Source organism: Dreissena polymorpha, chromosome 15 (genome assembly GCF_020536995.1).
Source record: "Dreissena polymorpha isolate Duluth1 chromosome 15, UMN_Dpol_1.0, whole genome shotgun sequence".
NCBI classification, from domain to species: Eukaryota; Metazoa; Mollusca; class Bivalvia; order Myida; family Dreissenidae; genus Dreissena; species Dreissena polymorpha.
Window position 1 is genome coordinate 58,780,327 of NC_068369.1, and position 23,699 is coordinate 58,804,025.

Sequence of the window (23,699 nt, forward strand, 5' to 3'; positions counted from 1 at the left end):
GTTTTTTATGAGGCTTAAGGTTCATGGGGGGGATAAAATTCATTAAAACTTCGCTTTGGTTTTTCTTCATTGAATGTGGTACAATATGGTCAAACTATATATCATTTTAAAGCTAAAGACGGATAGAATAACATAAACACATTTTTGACATTCAATATTTTTGTGCTTTATTCGTATTTTGGTTTAAAACCAATACTTTTTTACACTAATTTACAAAATCTCAATCTAAAGTTAGGAATGATATGCACTACCTTAAGTTGAATAAATACAAAGCTATATACATATACAAGGTCAAGTTAGCAACATTTCACAGAAAATTATTGTCATAAAACAACAAATGAGTTTTTATTCAACTGCCTTTTTTGGATAAATATTCTTAACATAGTTCTAAAAATAACTAAAACGTAACTACTTTTTAACAATCCAGGTATGGTGGATAATAAGAGTCACAATTCTATTTCAAAGGCTTAACAATTTTGTTATTTACCTCTAAACCAAATTGCAAATTTTAAACCGTCTCAAATTGAAATAGATTGCAGACGACATATAAAATTGTAAAGGAATATAAAGAAATTGGCAAAACGATTGATTTTATATTTCGATTCCTTCTACCCATTTGAAAGCGTGGCCATCGCTGTGATCCGTAGAAAAACGTGCAAAACAAATCGGTCGAAACCACGTGCAGTGGTGAGAAAACCGGGTATGTGTATACACATACCTGAGATAACACATGCTTATTTTGACAGTTTGGTGGCAACTTGTAAAACAACTATTAACATTAATCAGCAAGAGATCGCACTAAATAACAGAAATGACCGCGTAGAGATATCATCACTTACCCTATTTGAAATAGTTTCCAGCTGAAAATTGTCCCCCACACGTCTTTTTAGTTAATTTGTATTGTTTTTCTGGAGCCGAAGTGCATCTCACAGAATATCCAACCAACTTCCGTTGTTTTCACTTTCGTTATTAAAAACTCCGTTTAAAAGAATTATTACTACTTTTAGATTGTTAAAGCGATGTATTATTATATATTATCAATAGAATAGTATACCGTGATGAATTGAACGGAGTAATCTAGATCTTTCTGTCAGTCTGTAAGCGTACTATTTTATGCGCAATAATAAAGTATATGTGATTCGACAACGATTGTAAACATTGGTGAAATGCTTCTTACATAGTTATTCTTTTGAGTGTTTATGAGGTCTGATCGTGCAGTTTGCAAACATCAACGGAAAGATTACAATCCAATGCATTTGTCATCGTCAACCGTATGGAATGTCAATTAGGCGAGGAGTGAGTTTTTAGCATGTTTCTTTCTATTTTATTAATTTAAAAATGGCTGCCCCCATGGTGATGAAATGACATGTGTTCGAGTTTTGATATTTCTAGATATGCAAACTTTTTTTACTATTTAAGCGTAACTTGCCCTCGTCAATGTCGATATCATTCACTAGTTATATAATTTTCCGCCGAAATACGTGGAATAAACATGATTCAGATTTTTGAAAACAATGTATATTTTAGTGTTAAAATCTCTTTGTATTTTGATTGATTTTGTGGATGTTATGATACGTTGATGTACAAAATTGATAGCAGTTTGAAGGAAAAACATCCATTAAAGCATATATGTATACATTATCAATGTGGCACTGTTCCTTTAGTCAAATTTGAGTTCAATGCTAGGGGTCCCACATTTTTCAAAATGAAGCCTCTACATGAACCTTAATCTGACGGCCTCTGCCATATTTGCACTTTACAGTTGAACGCTTTGCTAAATCATGGCTTTATCGTTCATTTTGTAGATGCTCCTTATATAACCATCAACGTGTCGTCTACCAACCCTACCGAAGGACAACCATTAGACTTGACGTGTGAGGCATCTGGAGTACCAGCGATGTATAGGTTTACAGCCCTCACCCAGACACATGGTGGAGTTCAGATACTGAATACACATATCACACTGGACAGCTCTGCTTCAACGTCTACCCGTATATTTCGCATACCTGCACTACGAATGGATGATACTGGCACATATAAATGCTCAGTAGAGAACGGAGTCGTCGATGTCAGTGGGCAATTATATCAGACTGCTGAAACCAACCTCATGGTTAAAGGTAGTAGTTATCGTTTTATTTACATATACATATTTTACAAGTTACCAATTTGACGGCCAATAAAAGTGCTAAGCGTTAACTTTCAAAACATTATCGTATTCTCAACTTGGAAGAAATTTGTATTTAACCACAATCTCAACGATTCAAGCTAACAAATAGTAGGTTAAGTTATAAGCAACCATTTGCTGAAAATGTTAAAATCTTCCTGTAATGTCGCTTTCAAATTTAATCTTGATTGATATCACAGTTCAGTTATACTTTTATTACCTCTTTGAATTTCAGACACAATATTTACAGCCATAAGAAATTCTTTGATTTTCTAGAAAAGAAATCAATAGCATGTATTACAACCAATGCGAAAGACATCGGACCTCGGACAAATCCGATAAAATTCGACGAGGTCCGATAATATTTCCCAAATTGTCGGACCTCGTGTCCGACAAGAAAAAAAAAAAAAACAATATGTAAAACTTTGATTAAAAATGAACACGAAACTAGGAATATTAAAAAAAGGTCTAATTCATGTTTATTTTACTTCGATAGATTATTTAACTTTAAAATCAATTTTCCAACCAGTCGAACTGGCTGTCTTTGCTGGTGACGTAACAAACTCCAAGCGCGATTCTTAGAACCAGTTAAATATTGCAAGATGGCGACGTCCGTGCCGAGACAAGCAATTTTTGCCGTGTTATACCCTTTATTACTTTTTGTAATTTGTGTATGCCGCTCACTTCTCAGCCATATCAGCAAGAAAGTGATTAGCGTTTAATTCGTACTAATATTTGCTCTATATATCGACTTTACTTGCTACGGAATTTCTTAGCTGGATCACAAAATTACAGCTCCCGCGAATAAAATTCGTAGCGAGTCAAGTCGAGATATGAAACTAATATTAATACAAAATAAACGCTAATCACTTTCTTACTGATATCATGATATGGCTGGAAAGTGAGCGGCATTTAAAATTTAACAACTTTTAATAAAACGGCGAAACATACTTGTCTCGGCACGGACGAAAAACGAGGTCCGATAAAATCTGGCGAGGTCCGACAAATTTTAAAAGTTATCGGACCTCGTGTCCGACAAGATTTTTGCGTCTTTCGCATTGGTTGATGTATTATATACCTACATATATCCTACCACTTGGAAGATCTGGAATTAAGCAGTCAATATGTCCATCTTTCTTTCTGTTTGTTTGGTTTGTTTAGAATGATATCTTCTTTCTATCTTCCGAAACCATTTTAGGAATTTTCAATAGCTTAAATGTAAATTTATGCAAGTTCGTGTGATGCCATTTGCTAACTCACAGGTCAAGGTCCCACTTGGAGGTCAAAGATAAAATATATTATTATTTTAAATTCCATGGTTTTGTCTGTCGTCAGTTGTGCATTTTGACTTGTTCATCATTAACATTTTTCGAGTTTAGAAGTGGTGTTTATCTTGATGAAACTCTGTCAGAACATTTGTCTGTTGTCTACTTTTCACATATTTTTAAAGATTTTGAATTTGTATCCCATAAATAATTATGTCTTGAAGATAATGTGTTTATAGCACAACAATCGCATAGCTATCTTGAGGGTCATATTAGGAAATCAAAGACCAAAATAAAGCACCGTCTAAGCTATGTACATTTGTGTCAATGTAGAATAAGATAGGTATTCATCACCATAATTGATAGTTATAGTTTCACATAAAGTATTGCTTGGAATTGGTGAAACGTCTTTTGAAAATCTTTCTCTAAATATTCTTTTAACTTAGAATTAGTTCTAATTTGTTTTCATACTTTTAAATAGGCTGTATATTAAAATGCTGTAATATTTCTTTACAGTGAGTCCTAAAGTACTGACCCCTAGTCTGAAGGTTGCTGCAGCTACTGGTGCTAATGCTTCTCTAAGTATCCCAGTTTATGCTTACCCAACACTAGATAAAATAGTCTTACAACGTTATGATGGGCTAAACATCAGCAGCAGTTCAGGCAAACACATTCTACTTCCGTACAACACAAATGTGACAGCTAACTGGTATGGGACCAAGGTGCAGGTGGACGGGACTCTCCTAAACTTTACTATCATTAATCTTGAACCTGTTGACTTCGGAAACTACACACTCAACATGAAAAATGCTTTTAGCGTATCGAGCGCTGTGTTGACAGTAGTTGCAGAAAGTAAGTTTATTAAGCATAGAAGTTTTACAAAATGCATGACACATTTTTAGCTAAGCTTTTTTACCTAGGTCAGGGCTCGACAATAACTTTTGAAGCCACTTGTCCGGTCGGTCAAGTAGACCAAAATGTCACTTGTCCTGACCAAAAAGCAACTTGTCCTGACCATTCTATATTAATCTGCTCAGTACTTTGCAAAATAATGAAATAATACAAAATGCTCAAATCATAAAGACTGTAATCATTCAAAATACATGTTAACATTATTGTAGGCAATTTCAATACAAAAAGAACTGACTAGAATAATGTAAAACTCGAGATTATTGATTTTTAAACATACAAAGCCATAATACCTGACAAAAACCTGTGTTATGTAAAATCATTCTATACATAGAGATGAGGTCACTACGTGAATTGTCTGTAAGATCAGTGTGTACCAGTGTCGTAAAATTCATATTCTTTACAAGGAAGAATATTCTTGTTATCTTGGCAAAGGAAAATGTTAAGGGTTGCTTCCCTTGTAAACAGTACGGTGTAGTATTGCATGGAACTATCAGAATACCTTGCGCTTTGTCGTTTAAACGTTAACATAATATAATCGAAAAAGCTTTGTGGTAAGTTCACAGAAATAACGGATTTAAAGGCATTTTTTTATAAGTAATTAAATTATAACGACCGCTTGTCCCGTCGGACTAGCAAATTCTATATTTACTTGTCCGGACTAAAATTTTGGTTGTCCTGGACAGTCGGACTACCGTTAATGTCGAGCCCTGTAGGTTTAACCTTTACTAGACTTCATTAACAACCAATTAAATGTTGGGGAAATATTCTGCATATAGACCAGAATAAATAAACTTGTGCTACTGCATTTACCATTGAACATTATAGGGATGTAGTTTTGGATTTTGCCATAATGTGAGCTGATTGTTGCTGGAGCTATTGTTTCTCACATTGAAATTATGAGTTAATATAACAGTTCCACAACAAACTCTCCAAATCAAGATTGTTTGCATGGTTCTTTATATTAGTCAGACTGTGTATATGGTAGTTATGCCCTCCTTCGAAGAAGAGGGGGTATATTGCTTTTCTCATTTCGGTCTGTCGGTCGGTCTGTTGGTCAGTTGGTCTGTCCGTCCACCAGGTGGTTGTCAGACGATAACTAAAGAACGCTTGGGCCTAGGATCATGAAACTTCATAGGTACATTGATCATGACTCGCAGATGACCCCTATTGATTTTGAGGTCACTAGGTCAAAGGTCAAGGTCACGGTGACCCGAAATAGTAAAATGGTTTTTGAATGATAACTCAAGAACACATACGCCTAGGATCATGAAACTTCATGGGTAGATTGATCATGACTCGAAGATGACCCCTATTGATTTTGAGGTCACTAGGTCAAAGGTTAAGGTCACGGTGACCCGAAATAGTAAAATGGTTTCCGGATGATAACTCAAGAATGCATATGCCTAGGATCATGAAACTTCATTGGTAGATTGATCATGACTCGCCGATGACCCCTATTGATTTTGAGGTCACTAGGTCAAAGGTCAAGGTCACGGTGACCCGAAATAGTAAAATGGTTTTCGGATGATAACTCAAGAACGCATATGCCAAAGATCATGAAACTTGATAGGTAGATTGATCATGACTCGCAGATGACCCCTATTGATTTTGAGGTCACAAGGTCAAAGGTCAAGGTCACGGTGACCCAAAATAGTAAAATGGTGTCCGGATGATAACTCAAGAATGCTTATGGCTAGGAGCATGAAACTTTATAGGTACATTGATCATGACTGGCAGATGACCCCTATTAATTTTCAGGTCACCAGGTCAAAGGTCAAGGTCACAGTGACAAAAAACATATTCACACAATGGCTCTCACTACAACGGAGAGCCCATATGGGGGGCATGCATGTTTTACAAACAACCCTTGTTTCTGGTTGAGTCGTGGGTTCTTGCCTAGTTGTGGCTATAGAGATGAAAGCATGCGATAGAACGTTTGCACGCTCTCCAATTTGTTCTGATAAACAGTTTGATAATAGATCAAAAATGCAACAACAACTTGTAAATAGCAATTTAACATAACCCATTGAAATTTATCAATCACATACACTATTTCTTGTAACCTATTATTGTTTCTAAGTAACACAAAATCTCTTTTTTATGTTTATTCCCTATGTAACTGCGTCTGTTTACATTTTACAAATGAAGGTCTTCGCATGCGCACAGCATTTGCTGTAAATACGCTAACATTTTCCTAGGTAACACTCTAGTAAGTGTATCCTAATTGTTTTCTAATTGTTTGAAATTTGAAAAGAGATGAAAAATGGATTGAAAATAAATTTGGTGTTTAATAATATTTTTCAGAAATAAAAACCCGTCAGAATGAACATTATGTTGTAAGAAATTATTTACAAATCTGTATCATATTAAAGGTGTATAATTGTTTATATGTTCATTGTTTATGAAGTTAAATACAATTCACAGGCTTTCTACTAGTCCCTACTTTTCCTACTTTTCCCTACTTTTTTTTCTTAACCCTACTTTTCCCCACTTTTTTAAAAAAATAGCCCTATTATCCCTACTTTTTATGCCCCCGGATCGATAGATCAGGGGTATATTGTTGTTGGCCTGTCTGTCTGTCTTTCATTCTGTCATTCTGTCCCACAACATTAACCTTACAATAAAGTTTTGCAATAACTTTTGAAATATTGAACATGGCAACTTGATATTTGGCATGCATGTGTATCTAATAGAGCTGCACATTTTGAGTGGTGAAAGATCATTTGGCATGCATGCGTATCTTCTAGAGCTGCACATTTTGAGTGGTGAAAGGTCAAGGTCAAAGTCATCCTTCAAGATCAAACGTCAAAAATTTAAAACTTTAATATAGTAAATTTTTGCAATTACTTTTGAAATATTGAACATAGCAACCTGATATTTGGCATGCATGTGTATTTCATGGAGCTGCACATTTTGAGTGGTGAAAGGTCAAGGTCATCCTTCAAGGTCAAAGCTCAAAAATTTAAAACTTTTATATAGTAAAGTTTTGCAATAACTTTTGAAATATTGAACATAGCAACTTGATATTTGGCATGCATGTGTATCTCATGGAGCTTCACATTTTGAGTGGTGAAAGGTCAAGTTCAAGGTCATCCTTCAAGGTCAAAGGTACAAAAAAGCGGTGCATTAGGGGGCATTGTGTTTCTGACAAACACATCTCTTGTTCATGTTGCAAGTGGAAAAAGTAAAATGTTAAATGAAGGTTTACATGATTCTTCTTTAGATATTTTCAGAATTTCCATCCATAATGAATCTTTTGTAATGAGAACAGTTCAGATGTGTTTGGGGGGATCACCTTGTGATGTCCATCCTTGAAAGCACCATGGTTCCTTGGCTAATCAGTACAGACATACCGGTCTTTAGGTAAGATAATATCCTTTTACACTGTGAAAATACATGTGTGTTCTATTTAATCATAACATATGTGGTTCTTGAAATAGAGGTGACAGATATGCACGTTCATCTAGACTTTATACTGCCAAGTTTCTTTTTTATGTCCCCAACTATAGTAGTGGGGGACATATTGTTTTTGCCCTGTCTGTTGGTTGGTTGGTCGGTCTGTCTGTCTGTTTGTCTGTCTGTCTGTTTGCGCCAACTTTAACATTTGCAATAACTTTTGCAATATTGAAGATAGCAACTTGATATTTGGCATGCATATGTATCTCATGGAGCTGCACATTTTGAGTGGTGAAAGCTCAAGGTCAAGGTCATCCTTCAAGGTCAAAGGTCAAATATATGGGTCAAAATCGCTAATTTAATGTACACTTTTGCAGTATTTCAATATTCAAGATAGCAACTTGATATTCGGCATGCATGTGTATCTCATGGAGCTGCACATTTTGAGTGGTGAAAGGTCAAGGTCAAGGTCATCCTTCAAGGTCAGAGGTCAAATATATGTGGCCAAAATCGCTCATTTTATGAGTTCTTTTGCAATATTGAAGATAGCAACTTGATATTTGGCATGCATGTGTATCTCATGGAGCTGCACATTTTGAGTGGTGAAAGGTCAAGGTCATTCTTAGAGGTCAGAGTTCAAATATATGTGGCCTAAATCGCTTATTTTATGAATACTTTTGCAATATTGAAGATAGCAACTTGATATTTGGCATGCATGAATATCTCATGGAGCTGCACATTTTGAGCGGTGAAAGGTCAAGGTCAAGGTCATCCTTCAAGGTCAAATATATGGGTCAAAATTGCTCATGTAATGTCACCTCTGCAATATTGAAGCTAGCAATTTTATATTTGAAATGCATGTGTATCTCATGGAGCTGCACATTTTGAGTGGTGAAGGGTCAAGGTCATCCTACAAGGTCAAACGTCATATAGGGGGACATTGTGTTTCACAAACGCATCTTGTTTCCCAATGACGCTACTAACTGAAGGAACCTACAAATGCCATGCTGTGTTTTAAATCTTATGAGTTTAATTCATAATTGCAGATGCTGCTTTCCTTTCTAACAAAATATATTTTAGTTCATATGTAAAGCTTGCTTTTCCTAACTGTCATTTTAATCATTAATAATTGTATATGACCCCACAAAAAGGGTGGGGGTGATTTGCCATTGTTTCTCTGTCCATCCATCTGGCTATCCATAGCCCACAGTTTGTGTCGCGCAGAACTCAAAAGTATAGCTGCTAGAGCCATCTTTCTTTGAATTGTTGTCAGCATGTGAACTTGTATACTGGAGTATTTTGATGCAATTGTATCAGGTATCTATGGAATTATGGCCCCTGATTTAGAAAACGATAGGATCTTTGTGACAGAGCCAAATTGTGAGGGCATCTGTGTCCTATGGACACACATATACTTTAAAATTAATAAATTGAATAGAATTTGATTAACACTGTGGCATTTGTAGTTTGATATAAGAAACTGCATTGACCAACTGCTTTGACCAGCCTTGATTTGCTTTGTGTCAATAATATGTTGCAGCAGTGACATACTTATAACTTAGATCCATACAATGTCCATTTTTATACTATAAATTCAGTCAAACCTGAATTCAGCGGTCAGTCAAGGGAAATGGCCAAAGTGACCGTTGTCCACAGGTGACCGTTGAATTCGGATCACAATTTTAAGATGGTTTGTCAGTTGGTAGTAGTGCTTCCTCGTTACCCCACCCAGTCGTTTGCATACAGTGTTAAACAGATGCTCATTGCCGTTAACTAAGCATAATAACAGAATTTACTTACATTGAATTATACATAATACTATCTTATAGATTGATTTAATTTCATATTGTTATTAAACTAAAGCAATGAATTTATCAACGCTAGTATAATTGTTTACTCATGCATCTCGATTATTCAGTAAATAAAACTTGTGACGTGCCGTTGACGTCACGTCCGTACAAGTCTAAACAGCGGATTCGCTTTCATAAACCGATAGTACGGTGATATTGTACCGTTCTAATTCAAAGAAAAGACGCAAAAAGTTTGTTAAAATTTATTCGTACGCAAACATCACACAAAAAGCATTTGAATTCAACAACCTCATACAAAATACAACGCTTCAAACTCACATTTGCATTCGTCATACTTCTCCATAATTTCTCGCTTACGCTTAAGCACACTCTATACTTGCGTACGTCCAACACAGAGCTCACTTGCTATTACACGCGAACTGTTTCCAGATTCATATAGTTTCAAACACTTGACTCGCTCCTCTAATGTGAGGAACTTAAGTTTACCACTTATTGTTATTCCGTGATTTATTATTCCGATTGCTTTTAAAAGTGTTGTGAACGCTAGAAAGCTCTTTAAAAGAATGATCCGAAAATGTTATTTTAAAATCGATACTCAATGTACTAATTAGCGGTCATTAAAATAGCGATTATTACTTTAAACGTGTCAAAAACTCTGACATATCTTCTGTTGAAGAAACCCCCACAATTATCCCCGGAAAACAAACCTTCTCAACACCTTATTATTTGTTTACTCTCAGTGGGCCGCTTTTATAATATCAAAGGCAATTACCGCTATCAAACGCTTTTACCGCAAAATAGACGGACAAATGATTTGCAGTGTTATTAATTTTCGCGACTCGAGACGACAGACGCGTGACCGTTTATTTCAGTTCCAACATGAATTTCGGAGTTGAATATAGTGGCCGTTGGCCGTTATGGACAGGTGGCCGTTAAATTCAGGTGTAATATAGAGTGTTTTTCGTCAGGGGGATTCCAGACTGACCGTTGTCTGCAGGTGACCGGTAAATTCAGGTGGCCGTTAGGTCAGTTTCGACTGTAGTCAGTTTCAATAACATAAAAATTATTCATAATCACTCTTAATCATTCAATTTGTATATGCATTTGCATTAAATGGCGGACATTTGTGTTTACTAAATTCTTTAATACATTCATTGTCAATATTGGACGTATTTTGGTTTTGAAAAAAGAAATCGTAATAATAATGGATTATCGGGTAATGGATAGAATTGGAACATGCAAAGATCTATCAATATAATATGTTTTTACATTGTACAGTATACTAAAAATGTGAAATCTTAAAATTTTCTCTTCTTTTGAGACCTCATTTTAACTTTTTGTGCTCTAAGAATAGCAGTATTTTGTCCCTCTAAATGCCTAGAATTTGTTTATAGGCGGGGGGCTTCGCCCCCTGGCCCCCAACCAGGGAATAGCCCTGGACCCACAAGGGAGTCTAGGCGGCCTTTTGATCCCTGGCCTTATTAGTTACTATTCCACATAATCCTTTGCAATCATAATGACAACCCTATATGGCTTGAAACTAATTTTGCTTAAACCTTTACTCAATGTATACTCATTTTAACACCTTAGCAAACGGAATAGACCTTAGTCTCTGTTTGCTTATCCACTTAAAATAAAAATATAATTATTCACTATTGCATGTGGTGAGAAAATTCTTTGTTTTAGTACTAGTGCAAGAATATTTATATATTCATAGTTGTTGAAGTTTGGTACATATTCATGTTGAAAAGGGTAATACTTAGGGCTTTTGTACTTTGCTTTATAAGATCAGTGTATGTTTTGAATGTCATGTTCATTATTGTATTCTATTGTGTAAATTGATGTTAAATGAGAAACAAAAAATTCAGTTGCCTGTATTTTAAGGATGGGCAGAACAAGGCATTCTCACAGCATCAGATGGACTAGGATATGTATCAATTTAACGGTAATTCCAGCTGAGAAATGGTAATTATTTTCTTATTTAGCCCTACTTTTTAACAGTAAAATTCCCTACTTTGCCCTAATTTTTGCCAAAATCTTGCCCTAATTTCGCCCTAGTTTTTTGTGGAGAGGCAGTAAAAAGCCTGAATTAAATTGTTTATTTTAAACAACCACAAAGTTGATTATCATTTGTTTAAATAAAAACCGATAAACTTCTCACTGTTGAAGTCTATGCTTATGGAAATCATCAAAGCAAGTAACCTCTTCTGCAATGTCTTTGTTAAGAGTGTTTACAGCATGCAAATCTTTAAATTGGGACAGCCAATCAGAATTTACGACTCAACCCGAACATTACTTTCAATTTGCCGGTTCAACACTTTCAACATATTATTTTGATGTAAACAGACGATAAACATTTAGAAAAAAGGCAAAAAATCTAAAGACCAAAGGTTAATAATTATACCCCCACTAAACGAAGTTTAGGGGGGTATATAGAAGTGAGCTTGTCCGTCGGTCGGTAAGTGTCCGCTCTTTAATTCAAATAGTTTTCATTCAATCTTCACCAAACTTGGTCAGAAGTTGTATCTAAATGATGTGTAGGCCAATTTTCGAACATGGGCCTTGTCGGGTCAAAAACTAGGTCAGGGGGTCACTTAGTGCGTTTTAAACATTCAGCATGTTGTCCGCTCTCTAATTCAAGTAGTTTTCTAATTCAAGTAGTTTTCATCGGAGCTTCACCAAACTTGGTCAGAATCAGTATCTAGATGATGTCTTGGCCAAGTTCGAACATGGGCCTTGCCGGGTCAAAAAATTAGTCACAGGGTCACATAGTGCGTTATAAACATTCAGCATGTTGTCCGCTCTCTAATTTAAGTAGTTTTCATCAGAGCTTCACCAAACTTGGTCAGAATCAGTATCTAGATGATGTTAAGGTCAAGTTCAAACATGGGTCATGGCAGGTCAAAAACTAGGTCACGGGGTCACTTAGTGTGTTTTAAACATTGAGCATGGTGTCCGTTCTCTACTTCAAGTAGTTGTCATCGGATCTTCACCAAACTTGGTCAGAAGTTGTATCTAGATGATGTCTAGGTCAAGTTTGAATAAGGACCATGCTGGGTCAAAAACTAGGTCACTGGGTCACTAAGTACGTTTAAAACATTCAGCATGGTGTCTGCTCTCTAATTCAAGTAATTTTCATCTGATCTTCACCACACTTTGTCAGAAGTTGTATCTATATGATGTGTAGGCCATGCAGGGTCAAAAACCAGGTCACGGTGTCACTTAGTGCGTTTTAAACATTGAGCATGGTTTCCGCTGTTTTCTTGTGAAAACAAAATGCAAAATATTCTGTGTCAATGCGGCATGTGGTGGTATTCGTCACGTCTGTGACAAAGCTCTAGTTATGCCCCCCTTCGAAGAAGAGGGGGTATATTGCTTTGCTCATGTCGGTCTGTCGGTCGGTCGGTCTGTCCGTCCACCAGGTGGTTGTCAGACAATAACTCAAGAACGCTTGGGCCTAGGATCATGAAACTTCATAGGTACATTGATCATGACTCGCAGATGACCCCTATTGATTTTGAGGTCACTAGGTCAAGCTCACGGTGACCCGAAATAGTAAAATGGTTTTTGAATGATAACTCAAGAACGCATACACCTAGGATCATGAAACTTCATGGGTAGATTAATCATGACTCGCAGATGACCCCTATTGATTTTGAGGTCACTCGGTCAAAGGTCAAGTTCACGGTGACCCGAAATAGTAAAATGGTTTCCGGATGATAACTCAAGAATGCATACGCCTAGGATCATGAAACTTCATGGGTAGATTGATCATGACTCGCAGATGACCCCTATTGATTTTGAGGTCACTAGGTCAAAGGTCAAGGTCACGGTGACCCAAAATAGTAAAATGGTTTTCGGATGATAACTCAAGAACGCATATGCCTTGGATCATGAAACTTCACAGGTAGATTGATCATGACTCGCAGATGACCCCTATTGATTTTGAGGTCACAAGGTCAAAGGTCAAGGTCACGGTGACCCGAAATAGTAAAATGATTTTCGGATGATAACTCAAAAACGCTTTTGCCTAGGATCATGACACTTCATAGGTACATTGATCGTGACTCACAGATGACCCCTATTGATTTTCAGGTCACTAGGTCAAAGGTCAAGGTCACAGTGACAAAAAACGTATTCACACAATGGCTGCCACTACAACGGACAGCCCATAGGGGGGGCATGCATGTTTTACAAACAGCCCTTGTTATGTTTGTAATGATTCATGGTCATTTATTCATTAAATATTTGAGATGTAACATATTTATGAAAATTACCCACTCTTCAACAAGCATATAGCATACTTATAGGCTGTGATTGTACATTACATTTTTTTGCTCACCTTTTGTGATCGCCGTTTGTTCCTTTTGCATCGTTCATACTTATTTAATTGCTCATTTTACACTTTTCTCAAGTAATTGAAGAGGTAACATTTGTTTATACCCCTGAAAAAGTATTCACACTATACATGCATTGTTTGTTGGGTTCACTTGATTTATCCTGTTCCAATCTGTTACCCTACTGCTTTTGTTTAATGCCTGAAATGATTTTAATATAAATTATGATTCTAAATGAACTGAAAATATGTGGTGTGCAATTCCTGTGCTCCTCAAATGTCACAATTCAAGGTTAATGGTCTGCTTTGTAACTTTTTGTTGCATAGTTGGATTGTCATATAAATATAGATATTATTCTTAATGATCAGACTTTGTATGTATGCAATTCCTATTCTCCATGTTCAAAGGTCATGGTCTCAATTTAAGGTCAGAGGTCAAGTTTTTGTCTGCTCTAGTATTTCTAAATCCCCTAGAAGTATTAAATAGAACTTACAAACATTGTTCCCCATTTTAATGCCCCAGAACTGTCTGTCAGTCTGTCTGTTCGTCCGAAAACTTAATGATTGGTCATAACTTTTGCAATATTTAATAATGGCAACTTGCTATTTGGCATGCATGTGTATCTCACAGAGCTGCACAGTTTGAGTGGTAAAAGGTCAAGGTTATCTTTCAAGGTCAAAGCTTCTAAGCCGCGCAGAAGGAAGCATTGTGTTTCTGACAAACACATCTCATGTTAGCTCACTCATGCACACAAAGCATATAGCAAGCTTTAAGGATTTAGTGTTTTCTGTAGTCTGTCAGTACATGGGTGAAAGTTCTCCGGGTCAAGCCAGATTCTGGTTTTTGGATCACCGCCGAGGCCATTTTTTCCAAATCGCGTTAATCCTTTGAGAAAATTTAAGTGGGGGGGGGGGGGGGGGGGGGGGCTAGGCAACCTATGGATGGCAAGCTCCAGTACAATAAATTCAATAAAAACAGCCTGCAATGAATGTTAATAAACCAGATCTGCCATTTGTAAAGTTTACATTTTTCGGACCTTGGAGTCTTCTTCAATACCACACTGCCAGAATTGGAATAACCATAAAGCTATAAATTTAAATTCCTCTTTTTATAATTAACCAATTGTAACAGCATTGAATTTTTTTTCTCTGTGTTTAATTCTCACGTGCGACATCTCTGACCTTTATAGTTCAATCGGAAATCTATTTGTATTCCGAAACACACTTCAAATTTTTATGCCCCCGTTAGGGTGGCATATAGCAGTTGAACTGTCCGTCAGTCAGTATGTCAGTATGTGTGTATGTCGGTCTGTCCGTCAGTCCGAAAAAAAATGTTAACGTTGGCCATTACTTTTTCACTATTGAAGATAGCAACTTGATATTTGGCATGCTTGTGTATCTCATGGAGCTGAACATTTTGAGTGGTGAAATGTGAAGGTGAACGTCATCCTTCAAGGTCAAATGTCAAATATATGGCGTCTGTCCATCCAAAAACTTAAACATTGGCCATAACTTTTTCAATATTGAAGATAGCAACTTGATATTTGGCATGCATGTGTATCTCATGAAGCTGCACATTTTGAGTGGTGGAAAATCAAGGTCAAGGTCATCCTTCAAGGTCAAAGGTCAAAAAAGCAAAAACATTTTTTTTTCAAAGCGGTGCAATAGGGGGCATTGTGTTTCTGACGAACACATCTCTTGTTTATATTAACGTGAAATTTACAAATTCTAGAGTCAAATAAACCATCCTCATGCATTTAATGTTGACCCTTTTTCTGGACAAAAGTGTTCAAAATTTATGCGGCAATTTACGTCATGCTATCTACTTGAAAAGCGTGTGTGTATTGATTTTTTGATTAAAAACTTTGTTGCCCAGAGAACATTGAGATCTGTTGATTTAGGTTAATAGTTTCATTGTTCTTTTGAGCAAACTTATATCCCGAATGATTTGGCATTGACATTTGCTCTAAATGAATTTCAAATAAAACGCTTACCATCTTAAGCGTTTCAGTCTTTCAGTTGAGTCATTATTGAAACTGTACTGTATACTTATTGAAGAGAACATCCAGAAAAAAACGGATTTAGTGTAAGGTGTTATGAAAACACCAGAAGCACGTCTTATTACCTATTATGTATACTGCGGTGTTATGACAAAAGGCATTAATTCAAGTTAAAAAATGATGCCGGTTGGTTGAAAAACATGGCCACCATGGGGGCGGGGCATTTTTCCTTATATGGCTATAGTAAAACCTTTTTAACACTCTAGAGGTCAAATTTATTTTCCGATCATCATGAAACTTGGTCAGAAGATTTGTCAATGATATCTTGGATGAGTTCGAAAATGGTTTTGGTTGCTTTAAAAACATGGCCATCAGGGGCGGGCATTTTCCGTATATGGCAATATATGGCTATAGTAAAACCTTATTAACACTCTAGAGGCCTCATTTATTGTCCAATTTTCATGAAATTTGGTCAGAAGATTGGTTTTAATGATATCTTGGATGAGTTCGAAAATAATTATGTTTGCTTGAAAAACATGGCTTCCAAGGGGCAGGGCATTTTTCCTTATATGGCTATAGTGAAATCTTGAGGCCAAATTTACTGTCAGATCTTCATGAAACTTGGTCAGAAGATTTATCCCGATAATATCTTGGACGAGTGAAAAATGATGCCGGTTGGTTGAAAAACACGCCAGCCAGGGGGCGGGCATTTTTCCTTTATGCAGTGCTGCAGATAAGCTGCGTATCTGCGTCTTTTACCCTATTAAAATGTTAAAAAGGAAAGAAATATAATATCATGTGTATTGATAACGCAAGCAATTTGACTTTAACACAGATTCGTCAAATTTAATGCGTACGATACAATAATTTCAATCTAAAATGGTTTGCTCATTGTTGGTATATTGGAAGTATTATTGTTACACGGCGACAGTTTCATTCAGCTAGGGCCTGGATGACAGAGCAGGAAAACAGACAAAGTAATTCAAACGCACTGCGGACTAGATTTCATAGTTAAATAAAGATTCTGACCAAATTATTTACGACGACATACATGCGTTTTCAATCTTACTTAATTTGTTGCTCATTGTGCATGTATTTGTAAAGCGTCTGTTCTTTCAGTTTCTATTACGATGCGAAATAAAAATGTATAAGAGAGGTAGAAATACGACAGCGATGGTTGCCCTAAAATATATGTCTATATGTTTAAAGTTTATGCATGTAGTGTTTTTCCCAGGCTGTTTTAGCGTGGCGCTGCGCCATGCCCTTTTTTTGTAGCGCCACGCAGCCCCTTTCAGCGTCATTTATTGCCACGCTGCCCTTTTCAAAGGCAGCCGCCCTGCTCTTTCATGACATGAGCACCCGCTGTTTTCTGCGCCCTTATTGATAACATCTTAATAGCCCTTTGTCCAAACTACTTTGCCGACTAGTATCAAAGTATGGCCCCAAGGCCGCGAAGATTCGCATGGTTATGAATTAGTCATGCGTGAATAACCCTGTGTCAATATTTATCGATAATTTTAGTGGCTTATATCAAGCACACTAATTGGTCTGTAATGTGTACTCGTCCACGATAAAATTGTGGATAGTTACTTCGGAGACTTCTATTGAAAACCTAGATTTTCCTCGTGGAAAATGTGCATTTTATGCATTATACAGTAATATCAAAACATTTATTTTAGATTTAGATAATTAATTATTGACATAACTTTTGTAACGCTTGCTAATTAAACGATATGCGAATGGCGTATATATCATACGAGTTTACGTTGCTATGTGCACCTGTCGCTTATTATTTTAAGGTTCATGTTAAGTGCCAAAATGACCCCACATTGAAGAAATTGAAAAATGTAAAAATGATCAGTAATACCCAAAGTAAATAAATAAAATTTACATATGGTTTAAATAATTACATATTATTTCAATATATGTATAAATTAAAAAAAAACACAAATCACAAATCTTAGTAATAATGGCATTATTTGCAAAAATATTCCAATGTATGGCAAATTCACAAATTCATTAAAAAAAAACACACATGAACCAAATAAAACCACCAACAGTATAGGCCAGTTATATTTAAGGTACTACTACCATTGAATTGCGTTAATAAAGCCCCACAACGACACTATGCGTATTTCAAAATGAACATGTTTATCCCATGAGTTGCTATTTATAGATTTAGGAAAAAGTCTAAGTTTGCACTTGCATAGCATGTGATCAAGAGGAGTTTTGATGTTATAAAATATATTTCATGAAACTATATCATTTTCCTATTATCTCCATAACAATGACGCTTACGTGAAATTCACTAATTCAATAGAATCTTGATACATTTGAGTCTCCTCCCGATTGAATTTCATCTGTTGTCAATCTTGGTCAGCAGTTTGTATTGATCTGCGTTTACGAATTTGTTAAATATTGCTTACATATTATATTTATTTGATTAGATAACTTGAAAATACCTTATAAACAAATTATAAAAATTAAAGAACAAATGGATCGGTAATAATTTATAAATTGTCGACATTAAAAAGAAATATTTTTCGATTATACTTCCGGCAAATAATGGCTATCTGAACAAGTAAACAAATTTACATGACAAGACAATACTAAATGCATTTTTGAGCGATGACAAGGTTTTTATAGAAAGGTCAGTGTTCACTTGGTTTAATATGTATGTGTGCCCAACATTTGTATAATTCATTTTTCCGATCCCACAAATATTATTCCTAGATCATTAATTAAAATATTGTTATGTCGACTTCCTTGAAACCAGATGTTTTATGCCCCACATGTTTGACGAATGTGTATAGTGTTCCAGCTGTGACATAAACATGTTGTAATTTGTTTTAAGGTAGCCAATTAGTCGTCTTTCCGAGTCCTATATATTTCAAATGAACAATAAAAGTGTTTGCCTTTTGGTAATATAGTTTATTTTTTGTAATTGTGTCATTTTGTGACTATAATGAGTACTGTATTGCGAGTAAATAAGTAAATTTGAAAATGAAGGTTCACTGGAAAGTCCACCATACTTAAAGTAGTTCCCAAATTTTGTGTTAACTTTTGACAGTTTTTGATGTTTTTCTATTGCATTTTTATGCATATTGTTTTGCTCATGTCGGTCGGTCTGTCGGTCCGTCCACCAGGTGGTTGTCAGACGATAACTCAAGAACGCTTGGGCCTAGGATCATGAAACTTCATAGGTACATTGATCATGACTCGCAGATGACCCCTATTGATTTTGAGGTCACTAAGTCAAAGGTCAAGGTCACGGTGACCCGAAATAGTAAAATGGTTTTTGAATGATAACTCGAGAACGCATTAACCTAGGATCATGAAACTTCATGGGTAGATTGATCATGACTCGCATATGATCCCTATTGATTTGGAGGTCACTAGGTCAAAGGTCAAGGTCACGGTGACCCGAAATAGTAAAATGGTTTCCGGATGATAACTCAAGAATGCACACGCCTAGGATCATGAAACTTCATGGGTAGATTGATCATGACTCGCAGATGACCCCTATTGATTTTGAGGTCACTAGGTCAAAGGTCAAGGTCACAGTGACCCAAAAAAGTAAAATGGTTTTCGGATGATAACTCAAGAACGCATATGCCTAGGCTCATAAAACTTCACAGGTAGATTGATCATGACTCGCAGATGACCCCTATTGATTTTGAGGTCACAAGGTCAAAGGTCAAGGTCACGGTGACCCGAAATAGTAAAATGATTTTCGGATGATAACTCCAAGAACGCTTATGCCTGGGATCATGACACTTCATAGGTACATTGATCGTCACTCGCAGATGACCCCTATTGATTTTCAGGTCACTAGGTCAAAGGTCAAGGTTACAGTGACAAAAAACGTATTCACACAATGGCTGCCACTACAACAGACAGCCCATATGGGGGGCATGCATGTTTTACAAACAGCCCTTGTTTAGGATTGTTGTGGTGTGTTTTTTGTGTTTTTTTCATTTGTAGTACCTCACATTAAGTGTATACAATATTTTGACCAAAGGAATTTGTTCAATTTAACTCTGTTTGTTATTTTGATAATTTCATGCATGCGCTGTATATTTCTTCAAAAGCAATATTTTGCAACATTTTTTTTTAATTAGCATTTACTGATCTGTTGAACAAGTATTTACAAGCCTATTGACATATAAATTGAATTAATGGCCATAATAATTATTGAAGTATTCCTATGTGAAGAATACGCCTTTTTACACTTTACATGAACCTTAACAAGATGGCGGACAATACAGCAAATAAATTATGACTCTCGGCAAAAATAGCAAACAACGATCGAATTAACAATGGAGATCACACATTTAGAAGGGATTAATGAAATGCATGAGATAACAAACGATGCATTAAACGTTTAACAGAACGACAGCATTTGTATAAGTAATCTGTTCAGTTGATGTATGCCACGGAAACAAGTGTTTGCAAATTGTTAGCGTTCCGTTTACTCATTTTACTGGCAAAACTTCTGACAAGATTATCGTTAGAGAATGGAATAAGACAAACATGGTTTCATTTATATGTTAGTGGATCTGTGTATAATCAGATTCATTTGCATATATTGCTTTATTATGTTTGTCATTCTGTACAGTTTACTGCAACAGCATGCAACTTAAATGGAGACATAGCAAGGTAAATGTATTAATATTAATTAAAGTAAATTAAATACACCAATTACCATTAAATGTGCATGTTTATATTTTGATGTGTATATGTTTCTCTCAAAACCACTTATTCACGGAACGTTTTTGCCCTTGTTTTACCTAAACTGCGTGTTAAAATGCCCTTTTTCAAAGTAATGCGCTATGCCCCTTTTCCTTCCTGGGAAAAACACTATACATGTATTATGAACAGTTTCAATGATTTCAAACATTAAAGATATTATGAAACTTCAGTTTAATAAAGTTAATTATGATAGTTTACAGTTTTATTGAATCAATACAAGTGTGAAGCTATAACAGAGGTAAAGCAGCAATGATTTTAAGGTATGAATTTTTATAACTTATTTCACCTTATTATAAGAATGAAATCACCCTATTTTTCAAAATCAAAGGGTGAAAATCCTTTTTACCAAATAATTATCTGGGGCACTGTTATATGGCTATAGTAAAACTTTCTTAACACTCTAGAGGACACATTTATTTTCTGATCTTTATGAAACTTGGTCAGAAGATTTGTCCCAATAATATCTTGTTATCTCAGGTGAGTGACTTTGGGCCTTTCAGGCCCTCTTTTTGCTAAAAAATACGCCTCAACTCGAGTGCATAAATGTTGAATTTGTTTTTATCAGTTTATCAGTTATCCAATTGCTTCATCAATTCCTATAGCTTGTCCACCCGTTTATTTTAAAAATTATGACACATTTCTGATAAAACATGAATTCTTTATTTTTAATCAGAAACTTGTGTGTTTACGCCCCCGGATCGAAAGATCGGGGGTATATTATTTTTGGCCTGTCTGTCATTGTATGTGTGTGTCCCAAAACTTTAACCAAAACTTTAACCTTGGTCATTACTTTTGCAATATTCAAGATAGCAACTTGCTCTTTGGCATGCATGTGTATCTCATGGAGCTGCACATTTTGAGTGGAGAAAGGTCAAGGTCATCCTTCAAGGTCAAAGGTCAAAAAAACAAATTCAAAAACTTTAACCAAAACTTTAATCTTCTTTATAACTTTTGCAATATTGAAGATAGCAACTTGATATTTGGCATGCATGCGTATCTCATGGTGCTGCAAATTTTGAGTGGTGAAAGGTCTAGGTCAAGGTCATCCTTTAAGGTCAAAGGTCAAATTTATGGTTTCAAAGCGGCGCAATAGGGGGCATTGTGTTTCTGACAAACACATCTCTTGTTTTTAAAATTTATGTAAATCTATAGTTAAAAAAAATAGGCAAAGATTACAAATGTAATATAAAATGCCAAAAATTTAGAAAATATTCTCTTTTAATCAATATGTTGGTTTCAATAACAAAATCACTTTATGGATTTATTAGAAATTTATTACAAACATTAAATGTTTTTGATAAAATAATGGCGTTAAAGATTGATAGTAAGACATGAACAAACCAGGGTTGCTAGGTTGCCCGTCTTGAATGGTCATGTTAGTAAGGAAGTTCTTGATATCTAGATTTGTTTGCCTTTATTTGTTGTAAATATAAAAAATGTTTAATTAATAGTCTCACTTATGTTGAAAATGTGTTGATTCAGTAAAAAAAGTCAATTTAACTCTTAAGTGCTTGAGAACAAATAGTGGCTCAAAATACATAAAATTTAAAAAACAAGCATTATTTTGTATAATTTTTTTTATCAAATGTGGTATTTCTTGTTTTTAGAGGAGGTACATTTTCAAGAATAAGCACTATTATTTTATAATTTTTTGAGAATTTGTGACTTTCATCCTGTATTGTCATATTACCAGTGTTTGGTTAAAAAAACATACAATTTTTTTGAAAGTTTGTTACCCCCTGTTGCAAAATAATTCATAAAAAAATAGAATGTACAAAGTAATTAATAAAAACAAACAGAAAATGCTTTCTGAAACTTAAAATATTCATTTGACATCAATTTCTTATGTTTAAAAAAAAAATTGGTTTGGGCTATTTATAGTAATAGACCAGACTTTGTGGCCAGTAATGGTTTGAGGGTTTTCATGCATACTGTTTTCAGGCGTTTTTTTGCCTGATTTTATAGCCGAAATTCGGCTATATTCACAATCCCAAAAAGTATACTTTTTCCCCAAAATATGGCAAAAAAAATTCCCTATTTCCAAAAAAAAAAGAGTAATATCAAATTTAGTACTTCCCTAATCAGTGGACTTTTTGTGAGGAAAAAAAGGCTAATTAATTTATTTTCCCAATTTCATGAAAATGTCGATAAAATTCCCAATTCCAAAGCCATGGCAAATCTTCCCAAAAAGTGGAAAAAAACCTTGGCCTGCTATATTATGGTAATGTGATAAAGAATGTTAGAGAACATAGTGTTCTTAATTGTGTATGAATTTAATGCTTGCAGCTGTTTGTAATAATAATTAAGTGTATTGATTTAAATGTCATTGAAGATGGATTGAATTCTTTCAAAACCATGCATTACCTTTTTTGGTGTGTGTTGTTTTTCTGCAATTTAATTTTTAGAAATTTATTTTCTATTTCAGGTAAACCCTCATCACCAGCAGCATTGAACTTCACTGTCATTCAGAAATCTGTGTATTTTGCTTGGAAACGTGGCTTCAATGGAGGACATCCACAGACATTTGTTATTCAATTATCTAAGGATTCTTCAGACAATTACATCAACCACACAACCGTCATTGAGGAAGCAAGTATTGGACCTGATGACACGGTTACATTTAATATAACCAGCCTTGATGTGGGTTTTTATTATGCAAGACTTTTGACATTTAATGCCATTGGTGCAGCTGATCCAGTGATGTTTGGTGTGTTCAGGATTGCAAAAGGTATACATTTATATGCCTTCCATCAGTGATAGTGGGGATATATGTAAATTGATCTACTGAAACTCCCACAGTTCAGTGACCTTTATGGGTAGATGATCAATGAAGGTAGTTAATTTTACTGAACAAAGTTTTGGCAGAATTATCGACCTTTTAATGCCACAGATATGATGGCATATAGCAGTTGGATCGTCCGTCTGTCTGTCCGCATTCCATTTTCCGGACTTTTTTCGAAACGCTTTAAGATATTGACTTAATATTTTGTGTGTGTGTTTACCGACATGACTTATAGATGAAGTGTGAGTTTTGTTCTTGTCCATTGACTTTTTGCGAAGTTA

The 23,699-nt window shown here is 35.4% G+C and overlaps 1 protein-coding gene across 5 annotated transcripts in view; it reads left to right on the top strand.

Moving 5' to 3' along the window:
• Positions 1-1,811: 1,811 nt before the first annotated feature.
• LOC127860277 (nephrin-like) overlaps positions 1,812-23,699 on the top strand; it is a 393,077-nt gene continuing 371,189 nt past the window's right edge. For all 5 annotated transcript variants that reach the window (XR_008039666.1, XR_008039667.1, XR_008039664.1 and 2 more), the window contains exons 1-3: positions 1,812-2,117; positions 3,946-4,281; positions 23,062-23,364. Coding sequence is in view for 1 of the 5 variants with exons in the window: in XM_052398274.1 (XP_052254234.1) it covers positions 1,898-2,117; positions 3,946-4,281; positions 23,062-23,364 (859 nt within the window). In the remaining 4 variants the exon portion in view is untranslated. The remainder of the gene's footprint in view (positions 2,118-3,945; positions 4,282-23,061; positions 23,365-23,699) is intronic.